General features: G+C 40.9%; 1 protein-coding gene across 1 annotated transcript; it reads left to right on the forward strand.

Moving 5' to 3' along the window:
• The first annotated feature begins 10,253 nt into the window (after nucleotides 1–10,253).
• On the forward strand, nucleotides 10,254–23,604 carry LOC118386964 (adhesion G protein-coupled receptor F5-like). Its single transcript, XM_035775009.2, has 21 exons — nucleotides 10,254–10,389; nucleotides 11,069–11,172; nucleotides 11,528–11,576; nucleotides 12,241–12,399; nucleotides 12,575–12,742; nucleotides 12,871–12,906; nucleotides 12,998–13,156; nucleotides 13,309–13,464; nucleotides 13,571–13,606; nucleotides 15,566–15,622; nucleotides 15,755–15,808; nucleotides 15,893–15,987; nucleotides 19,292–19,353; nucleotides 19,806–19,918; nucleotides 20,273–20,454; nucleotides 20,617–20,787; nucleotides 20,940–22,283; nucleotides 22,484–22,525; nucleotides 22,642–22,692; nucleotides 22,926–22,986; nucleotides 23,103–23,604. Exons 2-21 carry the CDS (start codon nucleotides 11,071–11,073, stop codon nucleotides 23,153–23,155), a joined length of 3,150 nt encoding a protein of 1,049 aa, XP_035630902.2. The 5' UTR covers nucleotides 10,254–10,389; nucleotides 11,069–11,070; the 3' UTR covers nucleotides 23,156–23,604.
• The last annotated feature ends 342 nt before the right edge of the window (nucleotides 23,605–23,946 follow it).

The following is a 23,946-nucleotide window of genomic DNA, read 5'->3' on the forward strand; positions in this document are numbered from 1 at the left end:
CGACAGGGTGTTGTCCAGGATCACGCCAAGGTTCTTAGCGCTCTGGGAGGAGGACACATATGTTATATGTCGACTAAACTGGTCAAACTAAGTGCAGAATCAAGCTTTCGGATGTTATAAACGTACAAAACAATTCTCAATTCAACCGGACAATCATACTTCTTCTCAGGCAAGCTGGAACAGAGGAAGGTCTGTGTCCAATTCGCGCCCTAACGCACATGTATTTTCTCGCGATACCCACTGTTTTGCCTCCCAAAGGGTCAAAGCTCGCGGGATTTGCACAATTAAACGCTCTACTGAATGAGGACATCTAGTGGAAGACATAGAAAGTGTCTCCAGATCCATAGCTGGTTGGGAAGGGTGGGGACGATGACGTCAAAGTTGCCCCAGGTTTCAGGCTTCCAAAACTAGTTTGGGAGATTGCCTGCCCTGTGAGTTCTGTTATACTTACAGACATCATTCAAACGGGTTTAGAAGCTTTAGAGTGTTTTCTATCCAATGATAGTTATTATATGCATATATTAGCAATTTTGGACAGATTTGTTTTCTTTTCAGTTTACTATGGGCACGCAATTCATCCAAAGGGGCAGTATTATGCCTAGCCATAACACGATATAATCTAAAATGTATTAAATTGTTTTTCCCCTTATTAATCTACACACAATAGCCCACAATGACAAAGCAAAACTGATTTTTAGAAATGTTTGCAAATTTAAAAAATAACAGAGATATTACATAAGAATTAGGACCCTTTACTCAGTACTTTGTTGAAGCACCTTTGGCAGTGATTACAGCCTTGAATCTTCTTGGGTATGATGCTACAAGCTTGGCACACCTGTATTTGGGGAGTTTATCCCATTATTCTCTGCAAATCCCCTCATGCTCTGTCAGGTTGGATGGGAGCGTCGCTACACAGCTATTTTCAGGTCTCTCCAGAGATGTTCGATCGGGTTCAAGTCTGGGCTCTCTCACAGCATGATGGTACCACCACCATGCTTGCTTCACTGTAGGGATGGTGCCTGGTTTCCTCCAGACATGATGCTTGGCATTCAGGCCAAAGAATTCAATCTTGGTTTCATCAGACCAGAGAATCTTGTTTCCAGACCCATATCAAACATAAATATATAATAATAATATATGCCATTTAGCAGACGCTTTTATCCAAAGCGACTTACAGTCATGTGTGCATACATTCTACATATGGGTGGTCCCGGAATTGAACCCACTACCCTGGCGCGTTACAAGCGCCATGCTCTACCAACTGTGCTACAGAAGGACTACAGAAGGACCACATCTCCAATCCAAACATCTCCAATCCAAAGTTAAATCTAGAATTGGCTTCCTATTTCGCAACAAAGCATCCTTCACTCATGCTGCCAAACATACCCTTGTAAAGCTGACCATCTTACCAATCCTCGACTTTGGCGATGTCATTTACAAAATAGCCTCCAATACCCTACTCAACAAATTGGATGCAGTCTATCACAGTGCAATCCGTTTTGTCACCAAAGCCGCATATACTACCCACCATTGCGACCTGTACGCTCTCGTTGGCTGGCCCTCGCTTCATACTCGTCGCCAAACCCACTGGCTCCATGTCATCTACAAGACCCTGCTAGGTAAAGTCCCCCCTTATCTCAGCTCGCTGGTCACCATAGCATCTCCCACCTGTAGCACACGCTCCAGCAGGTATATCTCTCTAGTCACCCCCAAAACCAATTCTTTCTTTGGCCGCCTCTCCTTCCAGTTCTCTGCTGCCAATGACTGGAACGAACTACAAAAATCTCTGAAACTGTTAACACGTATCTCCCTCACTAGCTTTAAGCACCAACTGTCAGTGCAGCTCACAGATTACTGCACCTGTACATAGCCCACCTATAATTTAGCCCAAACAACTACCTCTTTCCCTACTGTATTTAACTTATTTATTTATTTTGCTCCTTTGCACCCCATTAATTTTATTTTTAATTTGCACATTCTTCCATTGCAAATCTACCATTCCAGTGTTTTACTTGCTATATTATATTTACTTTGCCACCATGGCCTTTTTTTTGCCTTTACCTCCCCTATCTCACCTAATTTGCTCACATCGTATATAGACTTGTTTATACTGTATTATTGACTGTATGTTTGTTTTACTCCATGTGTAACTCTGTGTCGTTGTATGTGTCGAACTGCTTTGCTTTATCTTGGCCAGGTCGCAATTGTAAATGAGAACTTGTTCTCAACTTGCCTACCTGGTTAAATAAAGGTGAAATAAATAAAAATAAAATAAATGGTCTGAGAGTCCTATAGGTGCCTTTTCGAAAACTCCAAGCGGGGTATCAGGTGCTTTTACTGAGGAGTGGCTTCCGTCTGGCCCCTCTAACATAAAGGCCTGATTAGTGGAGTCCTGCAGAGATGGTTGTCCTTCTGGAAGGTACTCCCATCTCCACAGAGGAACTCTGGAGCTCTGTAAAAGTGACCAATGGTTTCTTGGTCACCTCCCTGACAAAGGCCCTTCTCCCCCGATTGCTCAGTTTGGCCAGGCGGCCAGCTCTAAGAAGAGTCTCTGTGGTTCAAAACTTCTTCCATTTAAGAATGATGGAGGCCACTGTGTTCTTGGGGACCTTCAATGCTGCAGACATTTTTGGTACCCTTCCCCAGATCTGTGCCTTGACACAATCCTGTCTCTGAGCTCTGTGGACAATTCCTTCTAGCTCATTACTTGGTTTTTCTCTGAAATGCACTGTCAATTGTTGGACCTGATATAGACAGATCCTTATATAGACAGGTGTGTGCCAATCCAAATGATGTCCAATCAATTAAATTGTAGGACCAAGTTGTAGAACCAAGTTCTAGAAACATCTTCAAGGATGATAAATGGAAACAGGATGCACCTGAGCTCAATTTCTAGTCCCATAACAAAGGGTCTGAATGCTTATGTAAATAAGGTATTTCTATTTTTAGAAATGTGCAAACATTTCTAAATACCTGTTTTTGCTTTATCATTATGGGGTATTGTATGTGGATTGATGAGGGGAAAATAATTAAATACATTTTAGAGTAAGGCTGTAACGTAACAAAATGTGGAAAAAGGAAGGGGTCTGAATAATTTCCTAAGGCACGGTATCTATACCGATCACAAATATGAACAAAAAATGCAACAATTTCAAAGATATTACTGAGTTACAGTTACATATGAGGAAATCAATCGATTGACATAAATTCATTAGGCCCTAATCTATGGATTTCGCAAGATTGGGAATATAAACTCAAGAAACGCCTCTCACTGTCAACTGCGTTTATTTTCTGCAAACTTAACATGTGTAAATATTTGTATGAACATAACAAGATTCAACAACTGAGACATAAACTGAACAAGTTCCACAGACATGTGACTAACAGAAATTGAATAATGTGTCCCTGAACAAAGGGGGTCAAAATCAAAGTAACAGTCAGTATCTGCTGTAGCCACCAGCTGCATTAAGTACTGCCGTGCATCTCCTCCTCATAGACTGCACCATATTTGCCAGTTCTTGCTGTGAGATGTTACCCCACTCTTCCACCAAGGCACCTGCAAGTTCCCGAACATTTCTGGGGGGAATGGCCCTAATGACCCTTCGATCCAACAGGTCACAGACGTGCTCAATGGGATTGAGATCCGGGCTCATCGCTGGCCATGGCAAAACACTGACATTCCTGTCTAGCAAGAAATCACGCACAGAACGAGCAGTATGGCTGGTGGCATTGACATGCTGGAGGGTCATGTCAGGATGAGCCTGCAGGATGTGTAACACATGAGGGAGAAGGATGTCTTCCCTGTAACGCACAGCGTTGAGATTGCCTGCAATGACAACAAGCTCAGTCCAATGATGCTGTGACACACCACCCCAGACCATGACTGACCCTCCACCTCCAAATCAATCCCGCTCCAAAGTACAGGCCTCTGTGTAACGCTCATTCCATTCAATGATAAACGTGAATCCGACCATCACCCCTGGTGAGACAAAACCGCGACTCATCAGTGAAGAGCACTTTTGCCAGTCCTGTCTGGTCCAGCGACGGTGGGTTTGTGCCCATAGGTGACGTTGTTGCCGGTGATGTCTGGTGAGGACCTGCCTTTCAACAGGCCTACAGGCCCTCAGTAAAGCCTCTCTCAGCCTATTGCGGACAGTTTGAGCATTGGTGGAGGGATTGTGCATTTCTGGTGTAACTCGGGCAGTTGTTGTTGCCATCCTGTATCTGTCCCGCAGGGGAGATGTTCAGATGTACCGATCCTGTGCAGGTGTTGTTACACGTGGTCTGCCACTGCGAGGACGATCAGCTGTCCGTCCTGTCTCCCTGTAGCGTTGTCTTAGGCGTCTCACAGTACAGACATTGCAATTTATTGCCCTGGCCACATCTGCAGTCCTCATGCCTCCTTGCAGTATGCCTAAGGCACGTTGACGCAGATGAGCAGGGACACTGGGTATCTTTCTTTTGGTGTTTTCAGAGTCAGTAGAAAGGCCTCTTTAGTGTCCTAAGTTTTCATAACTGTGACCTTAATTGCCTACCGTATGTAAGCTGTTAGTGTCTTAACGACCGTTCCACAGGTGCATGTTCATTAATTGTTTATGGTTCATTGAACAAGAAAGGGAAACAGAGTTTAAACCCTTTACAATGAATATCTGTGAAGTTATTTGGATTTTTACTAATTATATTTGAAAGACATGGTCCTTAAAAGGGTCTGTTTCTTTTTTTTGCTGAGTTTAGATATGTATCTGTTGGTCACAGATAGCTTTAAAAATGGGCCTCAGGATCTTGTCACATTATTTCTGTGCATTCAAATTGCCATCAATAAAATGCAAATCTGTTCGTTGTCCGTAGCTTATGCCTGTCCATAACATAAACCCACCTTCACCATGAGTGCTTGACATCAGCAAACCGCTCGTCCACACAACGCCATACAGAGCCTTGCAAAAGAATTCATCCCACTTAGCGTTTTTCCTATTTTCTTGCATTACAACCTGTAATTTGAATAGATTTTTATTTGGATTTCATGTAATGGGCATACACAAAATAGTCTAAATTGATGAAGTGAAATGAAAAAAAAGAACTTGTTTCAAATAAATCGAAAAAATATAAAATATAAAAGTGGTGCTTGTATTCACCCCCTTTGCTATGAAGCCCCTAAATAAAATCTGGTGCGACCAATTACCTTCAGAAGCCACATAATTAGTTACAGCTGAAGTCAGAAGTTTACATACACATAGGTTGGAGTCATTAAAACTTGTTTTTCAACCACTCCACAAATTTCTTGTTAACAATATAACAATTGTCTTCCTCTTCTGATGAGGAATAGGATGGATTGGACCAATGCGCAGCGTGGTAAGTGTTCATGTTATATTTATTAGAACAGAAACACTAAACAAAATAACAAAGAGAGTGAAATGAAGACGAAACAGTCCTGTAAGATGCAGCAACACAAAACAGAAAACAACTACCCACCACCCATAGTGGGAAAACAGGCTGCCTAAGTATGGTTCTCAATCAGAGACAATGATTGACAGCTGCCTCTGATTGGGAACATTACCAGGCCAAAACCAGAAATACAAAACCTAGAATGCCCACCCCAACTCACGCCCTGACCAAACTAAAATAGAGACATAAAAAAAGGAACTAAGGTCAGGACGTGACAAACAAACTATAGTTTTGGCAAGTCGGTTAGGACATCTACTTTGTGCATGACACAATTACATTTTCCAACAATTGTTTACAGACAGATTATTTAACTTACTGTATGACAATTCCAGTGTGTCAGAAGTTTACACTAAGTTGACTGTGCCTTCATACAGCTTGGAAAATTCCATAAAATGATGGCATGGCTTTAGAAGTTTCTGATAGGGTAATTGACATAATTTGAGTCAATTGGAGGTGTACCTGTGGATGTATTTCAAGGCCTACCTTCAAATTCAAAGTACCTCTTTGCTTGACATCATGAGAAAATCAAAAGATATCAGCCAAGACCTAATATTTGTTTTTTGTAGACCTCCACAGGTCTGGTTCATCCTTGGGAGCAATTTCCAAACACCTGAAGGTACTACGTTCATCTGTACAAACAATAGTACGCAAGTATAAACACCATGGGACCACTCGGCCATCATGCCGCTCAGGAAGGAGACGCCTTTTGTCACCTGGAGATGAACGCACTTTGGTGCGAAAAGTGCAAATCAATCCCAGAACAACAGCAAAGGACATTGTGAAGATGCTGGAGGAAACAGGTACAAAAGTATCTATATCCACAGTAAAACGAGTCCTATATGGAAGTCAAGGTATAGGAGTGGCCATCACAAAGCCCTGACCTCAATCCTATGGAAAATATTTGGGCCGAACTGAAAAAGCGTGTGCGAGCAAGGAGGCCTACAAACCTGACTCAGTTACACAAGCTCTGTCAGGAGGAAAGGGCCAAAATTCACCTAACTTATTGTGGGAAGTTTGTGGAAGGCTACCTGAAACATTTGACCCAAGTTAAGCAATTTAAAGGCAATGCTACCAAATACTAATTGAGTGTATGTAAACTCTTTGGCGTTCCTAGTGGAGGTGGACGCGTCCGAGGCTGGGATAGGAGCCGTGCTCTCTCAGCGCTCATGCACGCCACCAAAGCTCCGCCCCTGTGCTTTCTTTTCAAAGAAGCTCAGCCCGGCGGAGAGAAACTATGATGTGGGAGACCGGGAGCTGTTGGCTGTTGTCAAGGCTCTGAAGGCGTGGAGACATTGGCTTGAGGGGGCTAAACACCCTTTTCTTATCTGGACTGATCACCGCAATCTGGAGTACATCCGGGCAGACGCACTGTCCCGGATGTATGACACAGAGGAGCGGTCCATGGATCACACTCCAATACTTCCAGCTTCTTGCCTGGTGGCACCGGTGGTGTGGGAGCTGGACGCGGACATCGAGCGGTGTTACGCACAGAGCCCACTCCCCCCCAGTGTCCAGCTGGGCTCCTGTACGTTCCGTCTGCTGTCCGCGACCGTTTGATCTATTGGGCCCATTCGTCACCCTCCTCTGGTCATTCTGGCATCGGTCGAATGGTGCATTGCCTTAGTGGGAAGTACTGGTGGCCCACCTTGACCAAGGACGTGAGGTTCTCTGTTTCCTCCTGCTCGAGGTGCACCCAGTGCAAGGTTCCCAGGCACCTGCCCAGAGGGAAGTTACAACCCCTACCCGTTCCACAATGGCCGTGGTCGCACCTGCCGGTGGACTTCCTGACGGATCTTCCTCCCTCACAGGGCAACACCATGATCCAGGTCGTTGTGGATCGGTTTTCTAAGTCCTGCCATCTCCTCCCTTTGCCCGGTCTCCCTACGGCCCTACAGCCTGTGAATGCCCTATTCACTCACGTCTTCTGGCACTACGGGGTGCCTGAGGACATAGTTTCTGATCGGGTTCCCCAGTTCACGTCCAGGGTCTGGAGAGCATTCATAGAACGTCTGGGGTTTTCGGTCAGCCTCACCTCAGGTTTTCACCCCAAGAGTAACGGGCAGGTGGAGAGAGTGAACCAGGATGTGGGTAGGTTTCTGCGGTCATATTGCCAGGACCGGCCGGGGGAGTGGGCGGTGTTCATCCCCTGGGCAGAGATGGCCCAAAACTCACTCCGCCACTCCTCCACTAACCTCTCTCCTTTCCAGTGCGTACTGGGTTATCAGCCGGATCTGGCACCGTGGCATTAGAGCCAGATCGATGCCCCTGTGGTGGACGAATGGTTCAAGCGCTCGGGGGAGACCTGGGATGCTCGGAGGAGACCTCGACCCGAAACCTGCCCCTCCGCAAGCCCTACCGGAACCTGGGTCCGCGGTTTGTTGGGCACTGAGTCCTGAGGAGACTGAAAGAGGTATGCTACAGGTTACAGCTTCCACCAGATTATCATATTAATCCCTCGTTCCATGTGTCTCTCCTTAGGCCAGTGGTGGCTGGTCCACTCCAGGAAGCCGAGGTGCGGGAGGTTCCTCCGCCCCCTCTGGACATCGAGGGGGCCCCGGCGTGTATGCTGTTCGAGCCATCCTGGACTCGAGGCGTCGGGCGAGGGGCCTTCAGTACCTCGCGGATTGGGAGGGGTACGGTCCGGAGGAGAGATGCTGGGTGCTGGTGGAGGACGTCTTGGACCCTTCGTTGCAGCGGGATTTCCACCGTCTCCATCCGGATTGCCCTGCGCCTCGTCCTCCGGGTCGTCCCCGAGGTCGGTTTCGGCACACTGCTGGAGCAACGCGTCAAGGGGGGTACTGTCACAACTTCCACCAAAGTTGGTCCCTCTCCTTGTTCGGGCGGCGTTCGGTGGTCGACGTCACCAGCTTTCTATCCACCGCCAATCCACTTTTCATTTTCCATTTTTTCTGTCTTTATCTTATCATACCTGGCTTCACTCAACCAATTACTTGTTTATTATTTAACCCTCTGTTCCCCATGTTGTGTTCGTGAGGGATTGTTTTTGTAATTCGGTCCGTGTTTGTGGGCTATTATTGTTGCTTTGTAATTTTGTAATTTTTGAGTAAAGTACTTTACACATATCTGCTGTCCTGCGCCTGACTCCCTACAGCAGCTACACATAGGACTGCTACAATAAGTTCATTAGACTTACCAGCCCAAATAAATGCTTCACAGAGTTCAAGTAACAGACACATCTCAACATCAACTGTTCAGAGGTGTGAATCCGGCCTTCATGGTCGAATTGCTGCAAAGAAACCACTACTAAAGGACACCAATAATAAGAAGAGACTTGCTTGGTCCAAGAAACACGAGCAATGGACATTAGACAGGTGAAAATGTATCTTTTGGGCTAGAGTCCAAATTGTAGATTTTTGGTTACAACTGCTGTGTCTTTGTGAGGTGCAGTGTCGGTGAACGGAAGATCTCTGCATGTGTATTTCCCACTGTAAAGCATGGAGGAGGAGGTGTTATGGTGTGGAGGTGCTTTGTTGGTGTTTGTGATTTATTTAGAATTCAAGGCACACTTCACCAGCATGGCTACCACATCATTCTGCAGTGATATACCATGCCATCTGGTTTGTACTTAGTGGGACTATCATTTGTTTTACAACAGGACAATGACCCAACACACTTCCAGGCTGTGTAGGGCTATTTTAATAAGAAGTAGAGTGATGCAGTGCTGCATCAGATGACCTGGCCTCCAAAATCCCCCGATCTTAACCAAATTGAGATGGTTTGTCGGACTGCAGAGTGAAGGAAAAACAGCCAATAAGTTCTCTGCATATGTGGGAACTCCTTCAAGACTGTTGGAAAAGCATTCCAGGTGAAGCTGGTTGAGAGAATGCCCAGAGTGTGCACAGCTGTCATCAAGGCAAAGGGTGGCTATTTGAAGATTCTCACATATAAAATATTTTTTTATTTGTGTAACACTTTTTTTGTTACTACATGATTCTATATGTGTTATTTCATAGTTTTGATGTCTTCACTATTATTCTACAATGTAGAAAATATAAAAAATAAAGGTCGGTAGTGTAATTCAACTGAAAACATTTGAGCAGTATTACACAGTATTACTTCTGTGCCGATAAAATGCCATTTGCAGTACTCTAACTAAACATGATTTTACTCTGTTGTGTTTTAGGTGGTGAATTGTTGATTCTTTTTTTCACAATATTCAAATAATACAGGGGGTTAGGAAAGCAAACACTTGGCCTGGGGTTGTCCAGTGGTCTTGTGCTGTGGTGGAATGTCTCCCCATTATGCTTGCACCAATCCAATGCTTTTAAACAAGGCCTTTTGTCTTTTAGCAGGCCGTCGTCATTGTAAATAAGAATTTGTTCTGAACTTATTTGCCTAATTAAATAAAAGTAAAAAAATGGTGAGGCACTTCTGGATGAAGGGTATTGGAAAGCAGCCTATTTCTTTCCCCACTCTCCCATATATCAATTTGTCCCCCCAGTCCCCTCTTTCTATTAACAACTCAAAATACATCAAACCTGTAGTCACGTCCCTAATTCAACCTCCCTTTCACCTCCCAACCACCCCTTCCATCCATTTCATGCACTTTCTGAGTTCATCAGGCTAGCACTGGAGTAATATGATCACATTTTTGGATTCTAATCAAGATTCTGACTCAACTCAACTATGCTCTCACAGTTCAAGGACAAAGAAGAGACGCCTAAACCTGTCAAGCAGGTGTCTTACACAGTGAGTGCCCTTGTTATCTTTAATGACATGTTTTGATGTGGAATGTGGAATGTGGATAGCGAAAGGGATAGGGAAGATAACTAGTCAGTTGTACAACTCAATACATTCAACTGAAATGTCTCTTCCGTAAAAACCCAACCCTTCTGAATCAGAGTACAGTGGCAAGAGACAATTGGCAAGAGACACAGAGAAAACTGTTTGCTCTTCCTTGAGAAGTCAATTTAGAGAGTCGGAGGGGTAAGATTATAATTGTACTTTCACATTTTATGTTTAAATGATGTAAACGATTTGATTGAGTTCATTTTTAAGTATGACCTTTCACAGGGTTCAGGTGTAAATATAAATGTAATATTTGTTCAAGGTTTAACAATGTGAATACAGAAGAGTAAATGAAGGACTCTTAGACAACATATGATGTTTGTGACACTGTGTCACAATTATCATAATAAGTCATCTTTCTCATCTCTTATATGTACATATGTAGTAGACAGATCCAGGAGTGCATGCTATGTGCGTCATTTTGAACATGAAGTTCAGATTAAATTGCATTTATTGCGATTGGATCAGTATGTACAGAAAAGATAAGTTAATATATTCACCAAAATGCAGCAGAGACGTGACCAACCATTTGGTCAGTCATAGGTTTCCTTCTTCATCAGACCGCAACAATGTTCTTCTTAGCATTCCAATTAGGTTAATGAATATTAGTAACATAATCAAGAAAACAGCCCATAAATACCTCAGGTGTCACCATAATTGGTGCTTATTTAGTTGTGTTTTATTGTATAATTTGTTTTGCAACCATGCTATCTCACAATCTGTACACCATCTGGTGTTCCATTGGGGAAAAATCTCAAATGTGTAATACTGACTGTATGATGTTTTGTTTTGTATATCTTATGCTATATTCATACAGATATGGCCTCACCAAAGACAGTTTGGTACTTAAGTGTCCTCTTGGTATTTTGCTCTCGTCTGGAAAAACAAGATTGCTTGGAAACTCCAAATGTAACATCAGAGGTAAGAGGCCAGTAAATGAACTTCAAAAACGTCAAAATATGTTCACAAGGCAATTTAAAGCAATGTCAGAGAAATACAATATTGTTTGAGCTACATATCTTTAGGTGTATCACTATTAACATAATATGTTTCAAAACAGATTTGTTTGTTCGTTCCATTGGTGCAACTACAGCATGTATACATTATAATTACACAAACAGCACAGTTGTGTAACTGTATCCACATTGTAATAACACTGCACATCCCTGTGTATCTACCAATTCAATAGATAAGGGGACTTTGAGTGTTAAAACACCTACTTCATTTGACGCAATGATACAAATCAATGTTTTCTAATTAAATCTATCTTTTCCAGGAATCACCCACTGATGGATCACAAGTTCCTTCTAGAGAAAAGCGAGAGGGTGAGTCAGCTGTTTTGTTTCGTTTTCACTTGGTCTGCTCAAACCTACGTTTCCGCCCCCCAATGTGCTTGAATGTCACGCCCTGACCTTAGAGATCCTTTGAATTCTCTATTTTGGTTAGGTCAGGGTGTGACTAGGGTGGGCAATCTAGTTTTCCTATTTTTTTGTTTGGCCTGGTATGGTTCCCAATCAGAGGCAGCTGTCTATCGTTGTCTCTGATTGGGGATCATACTTAGGCAGCCTTTTGCCCACCTTAGTTTGTGGGATCTTGATTTTTGTATAGTTACTGTGTAGCCTGCAGAACATTACGTTTGTTTATATATATACTTTTTTTGGTGTTCATCTAATCAAGAATGATGTTCGCCTACCATGCTGCACCTTGGTCTCCTCATTCAAACGACGAGCGTAACATTGAAGGCACCCTAGAAAATATTTTTTTTTTTCTCACACAAATCCAAAACAAATATAACAATTTGCTTAGCAACTAACGTCGTTATTTATGTCACTGCTGTTTGCCATTGGATATTTGCTGTGTGGAGGACATTTGCTCTGTGAGGAATATTTGCTGTGTGCATGTTTTTATGTATATACATTTATTTTTATGGTCAACAAGAATTGTCCTTCGGGGACCATAAAGATCTCTTGAATTGAATTGTTTCCACAGTGACAGCAACCATCTATGAGAAAGTTGGTGAAGTTGAGTTTGACGTCTATAATATTTCACTTGAAATCATACATTACCTAAAGCTCCATGTGAAAAGTGTCACCTACCCCATCCTGATCTCCAGTGTGTTAAATGTAACAGACATAAACATTACTACTGGTAAGAGTTTTTAATTGTTCTTTTTTTCTTCATTTTATAAAAGGTCCAAGACCTACAGGGCTCATGTGTTAGTAAAGGGTGTATTTAAAAAACTAACTTGGACGTTGTTGGTCTCAGAAGAAAACGTTGTATCTCCATGTTGAGGATGTTCAATCCACTTCCCTTCCATTCACAGAATGCTCCTCAGACCCCAGTGGATTCAGGTGCAGGTGTGAGGACCAGTATAGTTGGTCATGTGACCAGTGTTCCTCCAATGTGTCCTGTGATGAGATCGTTGATGGCAAAACATGTGGATGTCTCAATGACTATCCTTCTGATGGAAAGTTCTGTCAGCCAATCACAAGTAACTATTTGATTCTCACATCCACTTGGTGTTTGACATGGTGTTGTAGTTGTATGTAGTTGTTTTTGGCAACGTCTCCCAGCTGCATAGTTCTTCTTGGTGACACATCTTTTACCTAATCCCAACAGATCTTACTGCTTGTTCAAGTCCAACTACAACAGCAGGTATTCCAAGAAGTTACTCAAGCAGTAGATTACATTTACTGAAAATAATAGACATGCTTGTCATGATTTATTCAATTGTAATTTTCCATAGAGCCATCAACCACTTATGGGGAAATTATTGAAATTGAGTTGGACATGACAGATATTTCAGCTACATTGATAGATGTACTTAGGGCAAGTGTGAATGGCCTGACCTACCCTGTCCTGATCTCCAAGGTGTTAAGTGTAACAGAGGTGAACTTCACTACTGGTAAGAGATTTCTGTTGCTGTTGCTCATTTGAGTTTTAATTCCTTGTGCATTGTAAAATATATTCAAAAACTGGTTCAGATATTTTCAAATAGTTGGTTTCACAGAAAACATTGATATGATGATGTTCAATCCACTCTCCTTTCATTCACAGCATGCTACCCAAACAGCACATGCAGGTGTGAGGATCAGTATGGTTGGTCATGTGACCAGTGTCTCTCTTATGGATCCTGTGACAACATCACTGATGACTCCTGTGGATGTATCAAAGCCATTCCTCCTTATGGACCGTTTTGTCAGCCAATCACAAGTAACTGTTTCCTTACCACCTCCACTGTGCTAGTTTAATCAATGTTTCTGTATTCATTCAGCAACATTTAAACTCTAAGCTTACCCCTATCTCCTTTACCACATAGATCTGACGGCTTGTCCAATACCATCTCCAACACCAGGTATGAGACCGTTACTAATGAAAATGTAATTAACAACAGTGTTTCTGTACTAATTAGAGTAAGATCATTACATTTACATTTACATTTAAGTCATTTAGCAGACGCTCTTATCCAGAGCGACTTACAAATTGGTGCATTCACCTTATGACATCCAGTGGAACAGCCACTTTACAATAGTGCATCTAAATCTTTTAAGGGGGGGGGGTGAGAAGGATTACTTTATCCTATCCTAGGTATTCCTTAAAGAGGTGGGGTTTCAGGTGTCTCCGGAAGGTGGTGATTGACTCCGCTGTCCTGGCGTCGTGAGGGAGTTTGTTCCACCATTGGGGGCCAGAGCAGCGAACAGTTTTGACTGGGCTGAGCGGGAACTGTACTTCCCCAGTGGTAGGGAGGCGAGCAGGCCAGAAGTGGATGAACGCAGTGCCCTTGTTTGGGTGTAGGGCCTGATCAGAGCCTGGAGGTACTGAGGTGCCGTTCCCCTCACAGCTCCGTAGGCAAGCACCATGGTCTTGTAGCGGATGCGAGCTTCAACTGGAAGCCAGTGGAGAGAGCGGAGGAACGGGGTGATGTGAGAGAACTTGGGAAGGTTGAACACCAGACGGGCTGCGGCGTTCTGGATGAGTTGTAGGGGTTTAATGGCACAGGCAGGGAGCCCAGCCAACAGCGAGTTGCAGTAATCCAGACGGGAGATGACAAGTGCCTGGATTAGGACCTTCGCTTCATCTTGCCATGGTGTTATCCATAGCTGTATATTTACTTGAGACCTACAGCTGTAAGCCAACAAGCTGTAAAACAGATTAAAGAACCAGCCAGCATCATAATCATCTCACATTTCTCTGCTACCACAACTTTTCCAGTAGAAGAGGAAACAAGTACTGGTTTTACACAATATTCGATGTATTTCAAATATATGTAACAGTGTCAAAAATTGACAATTACAATTATTCTAACAATCAATCTTTATTTTGATTAATTAAAATCTTTATTTTGATTAATTGATTAATTATTGCAATAATGAAACTGTAGACCCCACACTCTTGAGTGTGTTGCAGAGAGCTTAACCTTCACAGAAACTGCTGGTTCTTATATAGCTGACACTAAAAATGCTTAGTCATGGCTGGTTCCACCCCTCCCAGGCAGATTGGGGGCCTGGTAAACCACCTTGGGATTATCTTGTGGTTATCTTGGGGCGGCAGCGTAGCTGCAAGTTCAAATACCAGAGCTGACAATGTACAAATCTGTCATTCCGCCCCTGAACAAGGCAGTTAACCCACTGTTCCTAGGCTGTCATTGAAAATAAGAATTATCTGAATATAATCTTATCTGACTTGCCTAGTTAAATAAAGGTAAAATATATAAAATTAAATAAAAAAAATAATAATAATAATCTGCACTTGCTGTTGATTTTACCCCTAACCCGGATTAGTTTCATAGATGCCAGGATGATAAGGAATGAATATGGTTTTGTTCTACTGCTCCAGGCTATCTCTATCTCGATTACACCCACCACATCTTGTCTATGGAATGCTAGCTGCAGATCAATTGTCAGCTCAAGCTATCTCTAGTGATCATACGCCCACAGCATTAGTAGAACAAAAATGTCTTGCTATTTGTTAAGTATTAATATCAAACAAATCAGGTAAATACAAAGTTCTCTCACAATAGTTACTGTACATAACTACTCTGTTAATCAAAATGCAATCATTCAGTGGTACACAGCAATGTCAGTCAAATAAACACTTTTACGCGTTAGTGCCAACAACAAAACAGTCCACAGCAAGTTCAACAACTCCAACAACCCCTCCAGTACAACATCAAAGAAACAAATCAATAATGTCATTTCATTGGACCTACGGTATTTCCTTGTGGTATTATTGAGTCAGGCATCACCAATATTCCAGTAACACCAATATGTTAAATATAATGTTTTTATGTTCCACTGTGCCTCTTTGCCAACAGCAAAAAAGTACACAGAAAGTTCAACAACTACAACGACACCCTCCAGTACTACATCAAGTATACAAATCTATCATTTCATTTAATTTGACCTATTTCCTTGTTACATGTTTGAAAGAAGTTTGACATAACCAATATTCCAGTTACAGTAATGTGTTCAATATATTGTTTTTCTGTTCCACTGTGCCCTAGTACCAACAACAAAACAGTCAATAGCAAGTTCAGCAACTCCAACGACGCCCTCCGGTACGAGACCCCAGTTATGCAAAAAATATATATAATAGAATTTCAACTTTCGCATTCTTATATTTTGTTATTTTTATGTTTTAGAAAACACACTGAACCTACAATTTACTATGGACATCACCTTTGAGTCCATCTTTAATGATGTAAATAGTGCAATGTTCAAAGATATTAATCAAACTGTGAGTATACTATTTTCCCTCATCCTTGTCAAAATGTCCATGTGCTGTAATGTAAAGTGTCAACCTGGACTAGGGGTTGATGTAACATAGTAAACGTAAGTAGGTCTCACTCCATTTAGTGTGATACATGTTGTATTGTATGTATTAATTTGTGGATGTCTATTATTCATTTCACACGATATAGGACAAATTACAATTCACATGATATGTGACAAATTACAATTTGTTGTGGCTAACATGAGCTAGGTGGCTAGTTGGCAAATTTTTGCGAAGCTAGGGTAATGTTAGGTTTAAGATTAACGTTCATGTTCAGATTAAGGTTAATGTTAGGGGAAGGGTTATCTAACATGCTAAGTAGTTGCAAAGTAGCTTTAAAAGTATTAAGTTGTTGCACAGTTGCTAATTAGTTCAAATGCAAAAGTTGTCGATGATGTGATTTGAATATGACCCGACCAATCTCCTGTGTTTAAAGGGAAAGGAAAAGGGAAAGGTGAATACCTAGTCAGCTGTACAACTGAATGCTTTCAACTGAATGCTTTCAACTGAATGCTTTCAACTGAAATGTGTGTCCCGCATTTAACCCAACCCCTCTATCTTAAAGGAAAAATCCACCTAAAACCACTCATTGCTTTAAAAATGTATCAATTAACCAATTCGGCACATTTGAGCAAACTTCTGGTAGACTTGATAACAAAATATTGTGCAGTAATGTAGTTCTTCACTGGATCAGTGTGAAACTTTGCAGACACACTGCTTCTATCTGGTGGCAGAAACCGGGAAAATATTTACTCTTGCATTTCAAAGATGGAACAAAAATCAAAAAACAAACACGTTTTTTTGTTTGTATTATCTTTTATCAGATCTGTGTTATACTCTCCTACACTCATTTCACATTTCCACAAACTTCAGGGTTTCCTTTTAAATGTTATCAAGAATATGCATATCCTTGCTTCAAGTCGTGAGCTAGAGACAGTTAGATTTGGGTATGTCATTTTAGGAGAAAATTGAAATAATATATAAAATCATTAATTGTGTTAAATAAAGTGACAGTGTTAAATAACACTAAAATATGAGAACAATATATTTGTGAACAAGTGATTAATTTTGGCATTTTAATAAGGTTGGTAGCAACATGGAAAATCATTGTAGAAATCTGTTGCAGCTCAAGTCGACTACAAAATCCACGATGCAATGCACTCTCTGTGGGCTGGCTGGCTAGCTAGCTAGCAAACGTAGGTACACACAATAATACCAAAGATATTATCAATATGTAACATAGCTAGTTAGCTGTAAAATCGCCTAAACAAACTGCACTGTCAGTTTAGGAGTCTACAATCTCAACATGTTTAACCTGCAGATATACTTTTGAAGTGATGGGAAGTGTTGCCTATGCTACGTTTATGGGCCACACGTTCAATGGGCCCATGAATCATGACATTTCGTACTTTCTAGTAAAATAGGCACTTTTCTCAATATATACACTGACTTTGAGAAGGGATTGCATGATGATTAGCTTAGCAACCGTGTGACGCAGCATGACAACGTGAATGTGATATCTTTGGCAACAGCACTATGCAATGCACCTTGGACTAAAGAGGCAGACCAATAGGGAAAATGTGCTAGAACGTCTGTAGAATTACACATTCCTCGAGGCATGAATATCGCAAAAATATGATCAATGGCTCATTCGAGAGAAGACATCCTCCCAAATTATTACATCGGCCAGTATTGAAATCTGACATGTGTTATAGACTTTTTCGCAATCTGAAAGTCATATTCCTATTAACTTCCAGGGTAGTGAGAACAATTTTATCATGGTGCTACGTCATACCGGACATATTTCTGCCTGCTTGAATGCCAATAACTCAGATAAACATGAAACAACCAAGGGAATAGATAGAACAACAGTCAGAGATGCACAAAAACAATAAAGCATTCAAAATGGGTGAACCTTTGCTGTAAGCTGGGTGTACACTACACACGATTTTGGACCCGATTTAACTGTCCCAGAAAACCCACTGGGCACACACATGTTGAATAAATGTTGTTTTCATGTAATTTCAGTGAAATTACGTTGAACCAACGTGGAATAGATGTTGAATTGACGTCTGTGCCCAGTGGAAAGTTTTTGAGATCGGAGACAAAATCCCCAAGTCGTTGCCTACTCGGGGCATGCGGCTGTCACCTACGCTCGTTTAATGTGAGCCGGTCAGAGACTCAATCTGAGGACTACCAATCCCATTTTTGAGCCGTCCCAGACATCCCAATATTTTCAATCATTTGATTTGATCAGCGCAAAATCTGCAACGCTCTTGTAGTGTGAGATGTGCAACGACAAGTTTTAAGAACAGTGATCAGCAGTAACCAATGAGAGTTCGCCAGAGAAGAAACCAAAGATGATGACGTTGTGTTGCATCACTCTGAATGTGTAGACTCTCGAGCAAGAGCGATGACTACTACCAGTATGCATTTATAAATTGCCTTTACCAAAGCCAATGTGTCAAATCGTTACAGCTCTGAAGTTCACAAACAATGTTATTCAATTCAAAATGGATTGGCTAAATATTTTAACTCTGTATGACAAACATGAATGTCTGACTGAAAACGGTAATGAGGCTACTTTGAGCCACAGCTCGTTCTAGCAACGTTAACAATCTAATCACATCATCACATCATTGTTTTGGCGAGACTGTGATATAGAGAATCCTCACAACCAAGTGAAGAATATTGTAGTGTATGACCCCCCCAGCTGTGCCACATTGTTTAGTGTGCCCAACACTACTTTGTTAATGTGAGAGGCTCAGAGATGTTAGGATTTTGAAAGTCATGTCGTGTACGCCCAGCATTATGTAACCATTCCAAATATGACATATACTAATTAGAGTGTTACATGTATACATATATAAGTAGGATCCTATTTTGATCACCCTGTAGCAGGATAACTTGTAGTATACTTGTGGTTTGAAAAGGCTTCTGATGTTTTTACTTTACACTTTGACATTTCAGACTTGTATAAACCCCTACAGAAATGTTCATTCATGATAATCCACATAATACTTCACATTTCCTGTTGACACAGGATTATTTTCCTGCTGTAGCAAACTGGCTAAAATGAAGACCCTACATCTATCTGTATGTTAAGTCTAGTCCTTGAAACCAGGTTGGAAGTGTTACCATCATTTCATTTGATGAATCCATTCACCAACACGTTTCTGGTTTACTTCAGAGAGATTTAATTTCATGTCCTTTTCAAGTCTTTATTTTAAGTCACTGTTGATCAATAATAGTCCACTGTCTCACACAGATCGTAGACATATATAAGAGAAACATGCGAGGCTTCATATCAGCAAAGTTAAATCGTTTAAAGTAAGTTTTGCCCCGGTGGTATTACCTCTATTCAAAATCTTTTACATTTTATGTTAGTCAAGCCTTCATTTCATGTGCTAGTAATTTGAATATTCAACTACAAAATGTCTCCTTTAATTTAGCCAATTTCTCAACTTTCAGTATAATGTATAATTTCAATCCCTAGTGATTTTGAGGGATATATGGGCCCTAAAATACTTGCTGCACAAATGTAACGAATTGAAGGCTGCTAAGCAAAGCTGAAATACTAACCATTTAAATTGTGGCACTCAATGTCCAATATAATAAATACATTTTCAGTATACGCCTCAGAGACAAGAGTATCCCTTCGAAATGAAAATGACTTGGGGTTGATGTTATACAGTGTATCTATGGGCTATTTTTGCTAATGTACACATGCATGTTATTCATTTGTGGATATGTTTTCTGATATTTCTTTCTCACATGAATAGGAGTGGAAGTGTTATTGCAGATTTTACTGTTATAACAACAATTGTCGATAATGTGGAAATTGCAAAAGCAAAAGCGGATATTGTCTCAACACTTGGAGAAAAATATAACATAAGTAAGTACTTGATTAGGTTAGTATTTGGTGGATTTGGTGGACCAAGTTAGTTATTTCTTGTCCTGAAATTACATTCCAAAAAGTATTTAGATCAGTTTAAACTGTGGCAGCAGTACATGTCAGTTGATTTTAGATGAATTGTTCACTTTTTTATGTCTGCTGTGCTTCAAAAATATTGTATCAAGAATTTCACTTAAATTTGCCTTCATGTAATTACATAATTCATGACATGTAATCTACAGTTTTAATATCTATAAAATTACAATTCCAAATATTTTATAAAATATTGTATATTTATATATTTAAGGTGTATGTTGAGTAATCTTTTCACAAATCTCATTCCATTTCTATCAGAGTTTATCTGCTTGAATGATGCGATCTTTGGCAATGGACAAGTTAATGAAAAAGTTGTAGTTTACTGCAAACCGGATGAAATGGGTCAGAAGACTGCCATTTGTCGAGGAAATGGCTCGTTTTCAAATCGTGTGGACAACTGTGTCTTAAAAGAAATTGATAAACTGTTTTCTATATCTCAGGTAATATGTTAACATATTTACAATTTTCACTGGATATAAAATAACCTCTATATAAAAATAGTTTAGTAATGATGATAATTCTTTGTTACAGTTCTGTGTCTAGCATCAATCCTGAAATACATTTGTATTTTATCTTTCTTTCATCACTTTAAATCCACACAGGCTTTAGTGGGGACTGGTCTTCCAGTCTTTTTGGAAAGACTCCGCAACAGCACTTTTGACCTCCTAGGTAGAATAGTTGCATCACCTGCAACTATTTCTACTGTTGTTAATATTCTTAAAAATGTTGCAAATGTGTCCCGAAGTACCCCAATAAACAAACCATTGATGACGGTATGTTGACATCAACAGTATCACTTTAAATCGTTTTTAAAAAATCCATTCAAAGATATTCTAATACTAATGTATTATTAAACCCTACAGCATCATTTTTATTAGGATTGCAATAATCCTGTACTAATTCTGATTTCTATCTTGATCTCTAGAATTTCCTGGAAACGGCAGGTGTACTTACTTCCAATGGATCAAAAGCTTCCTGGGATGTTCTAAACAGCAACCTCAGCAAAAGCGAAAGCTCAGCCTTTCTGGGCACCGTTGAAACACTTTCCAATTTCCTTACCGATGACTTTTTTGACATAGAAACGCCAAGCATTTTTTTAAACAAAACCACAGTCAACAACTTATTAAATTTAAACTCGTCTGTTCTGATAGACATACCGGCATCTGAAGCTTCCTTCAATTCAATCACCATAATAACATTTGACTCCTTGGATAATGTTTTACCTGCGAGAAACAGTAGCAGTCTGAACAACAGTGTCAACACCATCAACGGAAAAGTGGTTCTGGTGAAGGTGAATGGCACAATCAAGAATGTGACGTTCAGTTTTGACGTACTGAACAAGGCACTGGCCAATCCTCAATGTGTTTTCTGGAACTTCAACCTTTTTGACGGCCTTGGAGGATGGGATGATAAAGGATGTGAACTGCAGTCTGAAAAGAATGGCACTGTCACCTGTCACTGTAATCATCTGACCTCCTTCTCCATTTTGATGTCGCCTTCCATTCCAGCTGTGTTGCGTGTCGCTTTGGAATTTATCACTTACATTGGAGTTGGCATATCAATGGGTTGCTTGGTCGTGTGTCTCATCATTGAGATGTTGGTATGGAATGCTGTGACTGGAAACAACACATCTTACATGCGTCATGTCTCTATAGTGAACATCGCCGTTTCCCTTCTGATTGCTGACATTTGGTTCATTATTGGTGCAGCAATTTCCGACAATGAAAAAAAAGATCTACCTGCGTGTTCCACAGCAACATTTTTCATCCACTTTTTCTACCTGGCTCTGTTTTTCTGGATGTTTGTCTCAGGCCTTTTGCTGCTCTACCGGACTGTCATGGTGTTCTCTCACATGTCTAAACCAGCAATGTTGGCCTTCAGTTTTTCTTTGGGCTATGGAGCTCCCCTCATCATTGCTGTCATAACTATCGCAGTGACAGCCCCAGGGAAACAATACATCAGAGATAATGATGGGGTTTGCTGGCTCAACTGGACAGAGTCAAAGGCCCTTCTGGCTTTTGTGATCCCTGCCCTGACCATAGTGGTCATCAACCTTTTGATCCTGATTGTGGTTCTGTTCAAAATGCTGAGGAGAGGTGTGGGGGATGTTACTCAGCCAGATGAGAGAAATGCTTTGGTGGTCATCGCCAGGTGTCTGGCCATTCTGACTCCCTTCTTTGGTACTACCTGGGGACTAGGAGTAGGAACCATGACTACACCAAACAATCTAGGAATCCATATTGTGTTTGCAATCTTCAATTCATTACAGGTATTTAACTCAGTTAAATAACACTAGTAAATAACTGGTCCTCAGTGAAATACAATTGACTTGAATTATTTTTATTTATTTAAATGCATTAAATTCCCAATGGCATGTTATACTAAGTTAAGATTTGGATGAATGTTTACAATTACATGTACTGGACTTTGGTGTAGTAATTCCATCCTTCACCATGTTATCATTCAAAGGGTTTGTTCATCTTGGTATTTGGAACACTTTTGGACAAAAAGGTATGTTCATGACCCACTTACTGATACTGATACTATACTGATATTACTGTATATATTGGAATGTGCTTTGCTCTGACAATTAATATATTTGATGAACTCCTTGTCTGTGCTTTCAGATCCGGGAAGCTCTGACAGGAAGGTCACAAGTGTCCTCCAACCGCACAAGGGTAAGGGCTTTTTCAAACCACACGGCTGCATAATATAGTATGATCATGTTTACAATTAAGTACAACTTGTTATAAATCTAAATTATTTGTTGCTGGCCACAACAGGTTTATTACACTATTGTCTATGCCTACTCATATGACCATTTTATTGTATTTATCACTGTGTTGAACATGTCAGGAATTTACTACCTTTAAGCTAGTATTGAATGTTTTATATTATATTCTCGTTTCAGTCCACAAGTGCTGCAACATCATCGTCAGGTGGTTTGGGCTTTTTCCGGATACGGAGGAGAAGTAGGTCTATAGTATAAAGCAATACTCTTAGGCAATTGGGCACAACTTCACATTAAGATGCCCTTATACTAGAGTACATTGTGCCATTGTTTGACCTATTGTTCCTACTGTTCCAGATGTTTTCAACGTTTCAGCAGCTCCAACATCCAGCACTACTGGTGGATCATAGACTTTCATCAACACTTAACTCAATACAACAAATGTGATTATTGTGAAATAATCGGACAATCAAAAGGTGTTGTCGCACATCATCAGTTGACGCACTAGGTTACAGTAGCTAACACCTTGAGTGTGACCTTGAAGTGACTGCCACTAAGATCTGACCCCAACTCTCAGTGACGTCATTGGTGGTTATGTCTAACACAAAGCGATTCATTATGAACTATATGGTATTTGAACTTTTTATCGGGATTGTTGAGTATTGTATTGAAAAACATGATTATTGTTTTGTGGGGTGGGGGTGTTTAAATAAGAGTATGACTGTGTAAATGGATTAATCAGCTAACATGAAGAATTGAGATTGTTCCTGAAATAACACATTACATTCTCTCTTTGAAAAATTCACTGTTAATTTTGTCACAATTTATATTACGTTTAATAAACATGTAAAAGGTCTAAGACCAGTGGTGTCTATGTGGAGTCTAAGACCAGTGGTGTCTATGTGGAGTCTAAGACCAGTGGTGTCTATGTGGAGTCTAAGACCAGTGGTGTCTATGTGGAGTCTAAGACCAGTGGTGTCTATGTGGAGTCTAAGACCAGTGGTGTCTATGTGGAGTCTAAGACCAGTGGTGTCTATGTGGAGTCTAAGACCAGTGGTGTCTATGTGGAGTCTAAGACCAGTGGTGTCTATGTGGAGTCTAAGACCAGTGGTGTCTATGTGGTGTCTAAGACCAGTGGTGTCTATGTAGAGTCTAAGACCAGTGGTGTCTATGTAGAGTCTAAGACCAGTGGTGTCTATGT

This window comes from Oncorhynchus keta, chromosome 8 (assembly GCF_023373465.1).
Source record: "Oncorhynchus keta strain PuntledgeMale-10-30-2019 chromosome 8, Oket_V2, whole genome shotgun sequence".
NCBI lineage: Eukaryota > Metazoa > Chordata > Actinopteri > Salmoniformes > Salmonidae > Oncorhynchus > Oncorhynchus keta.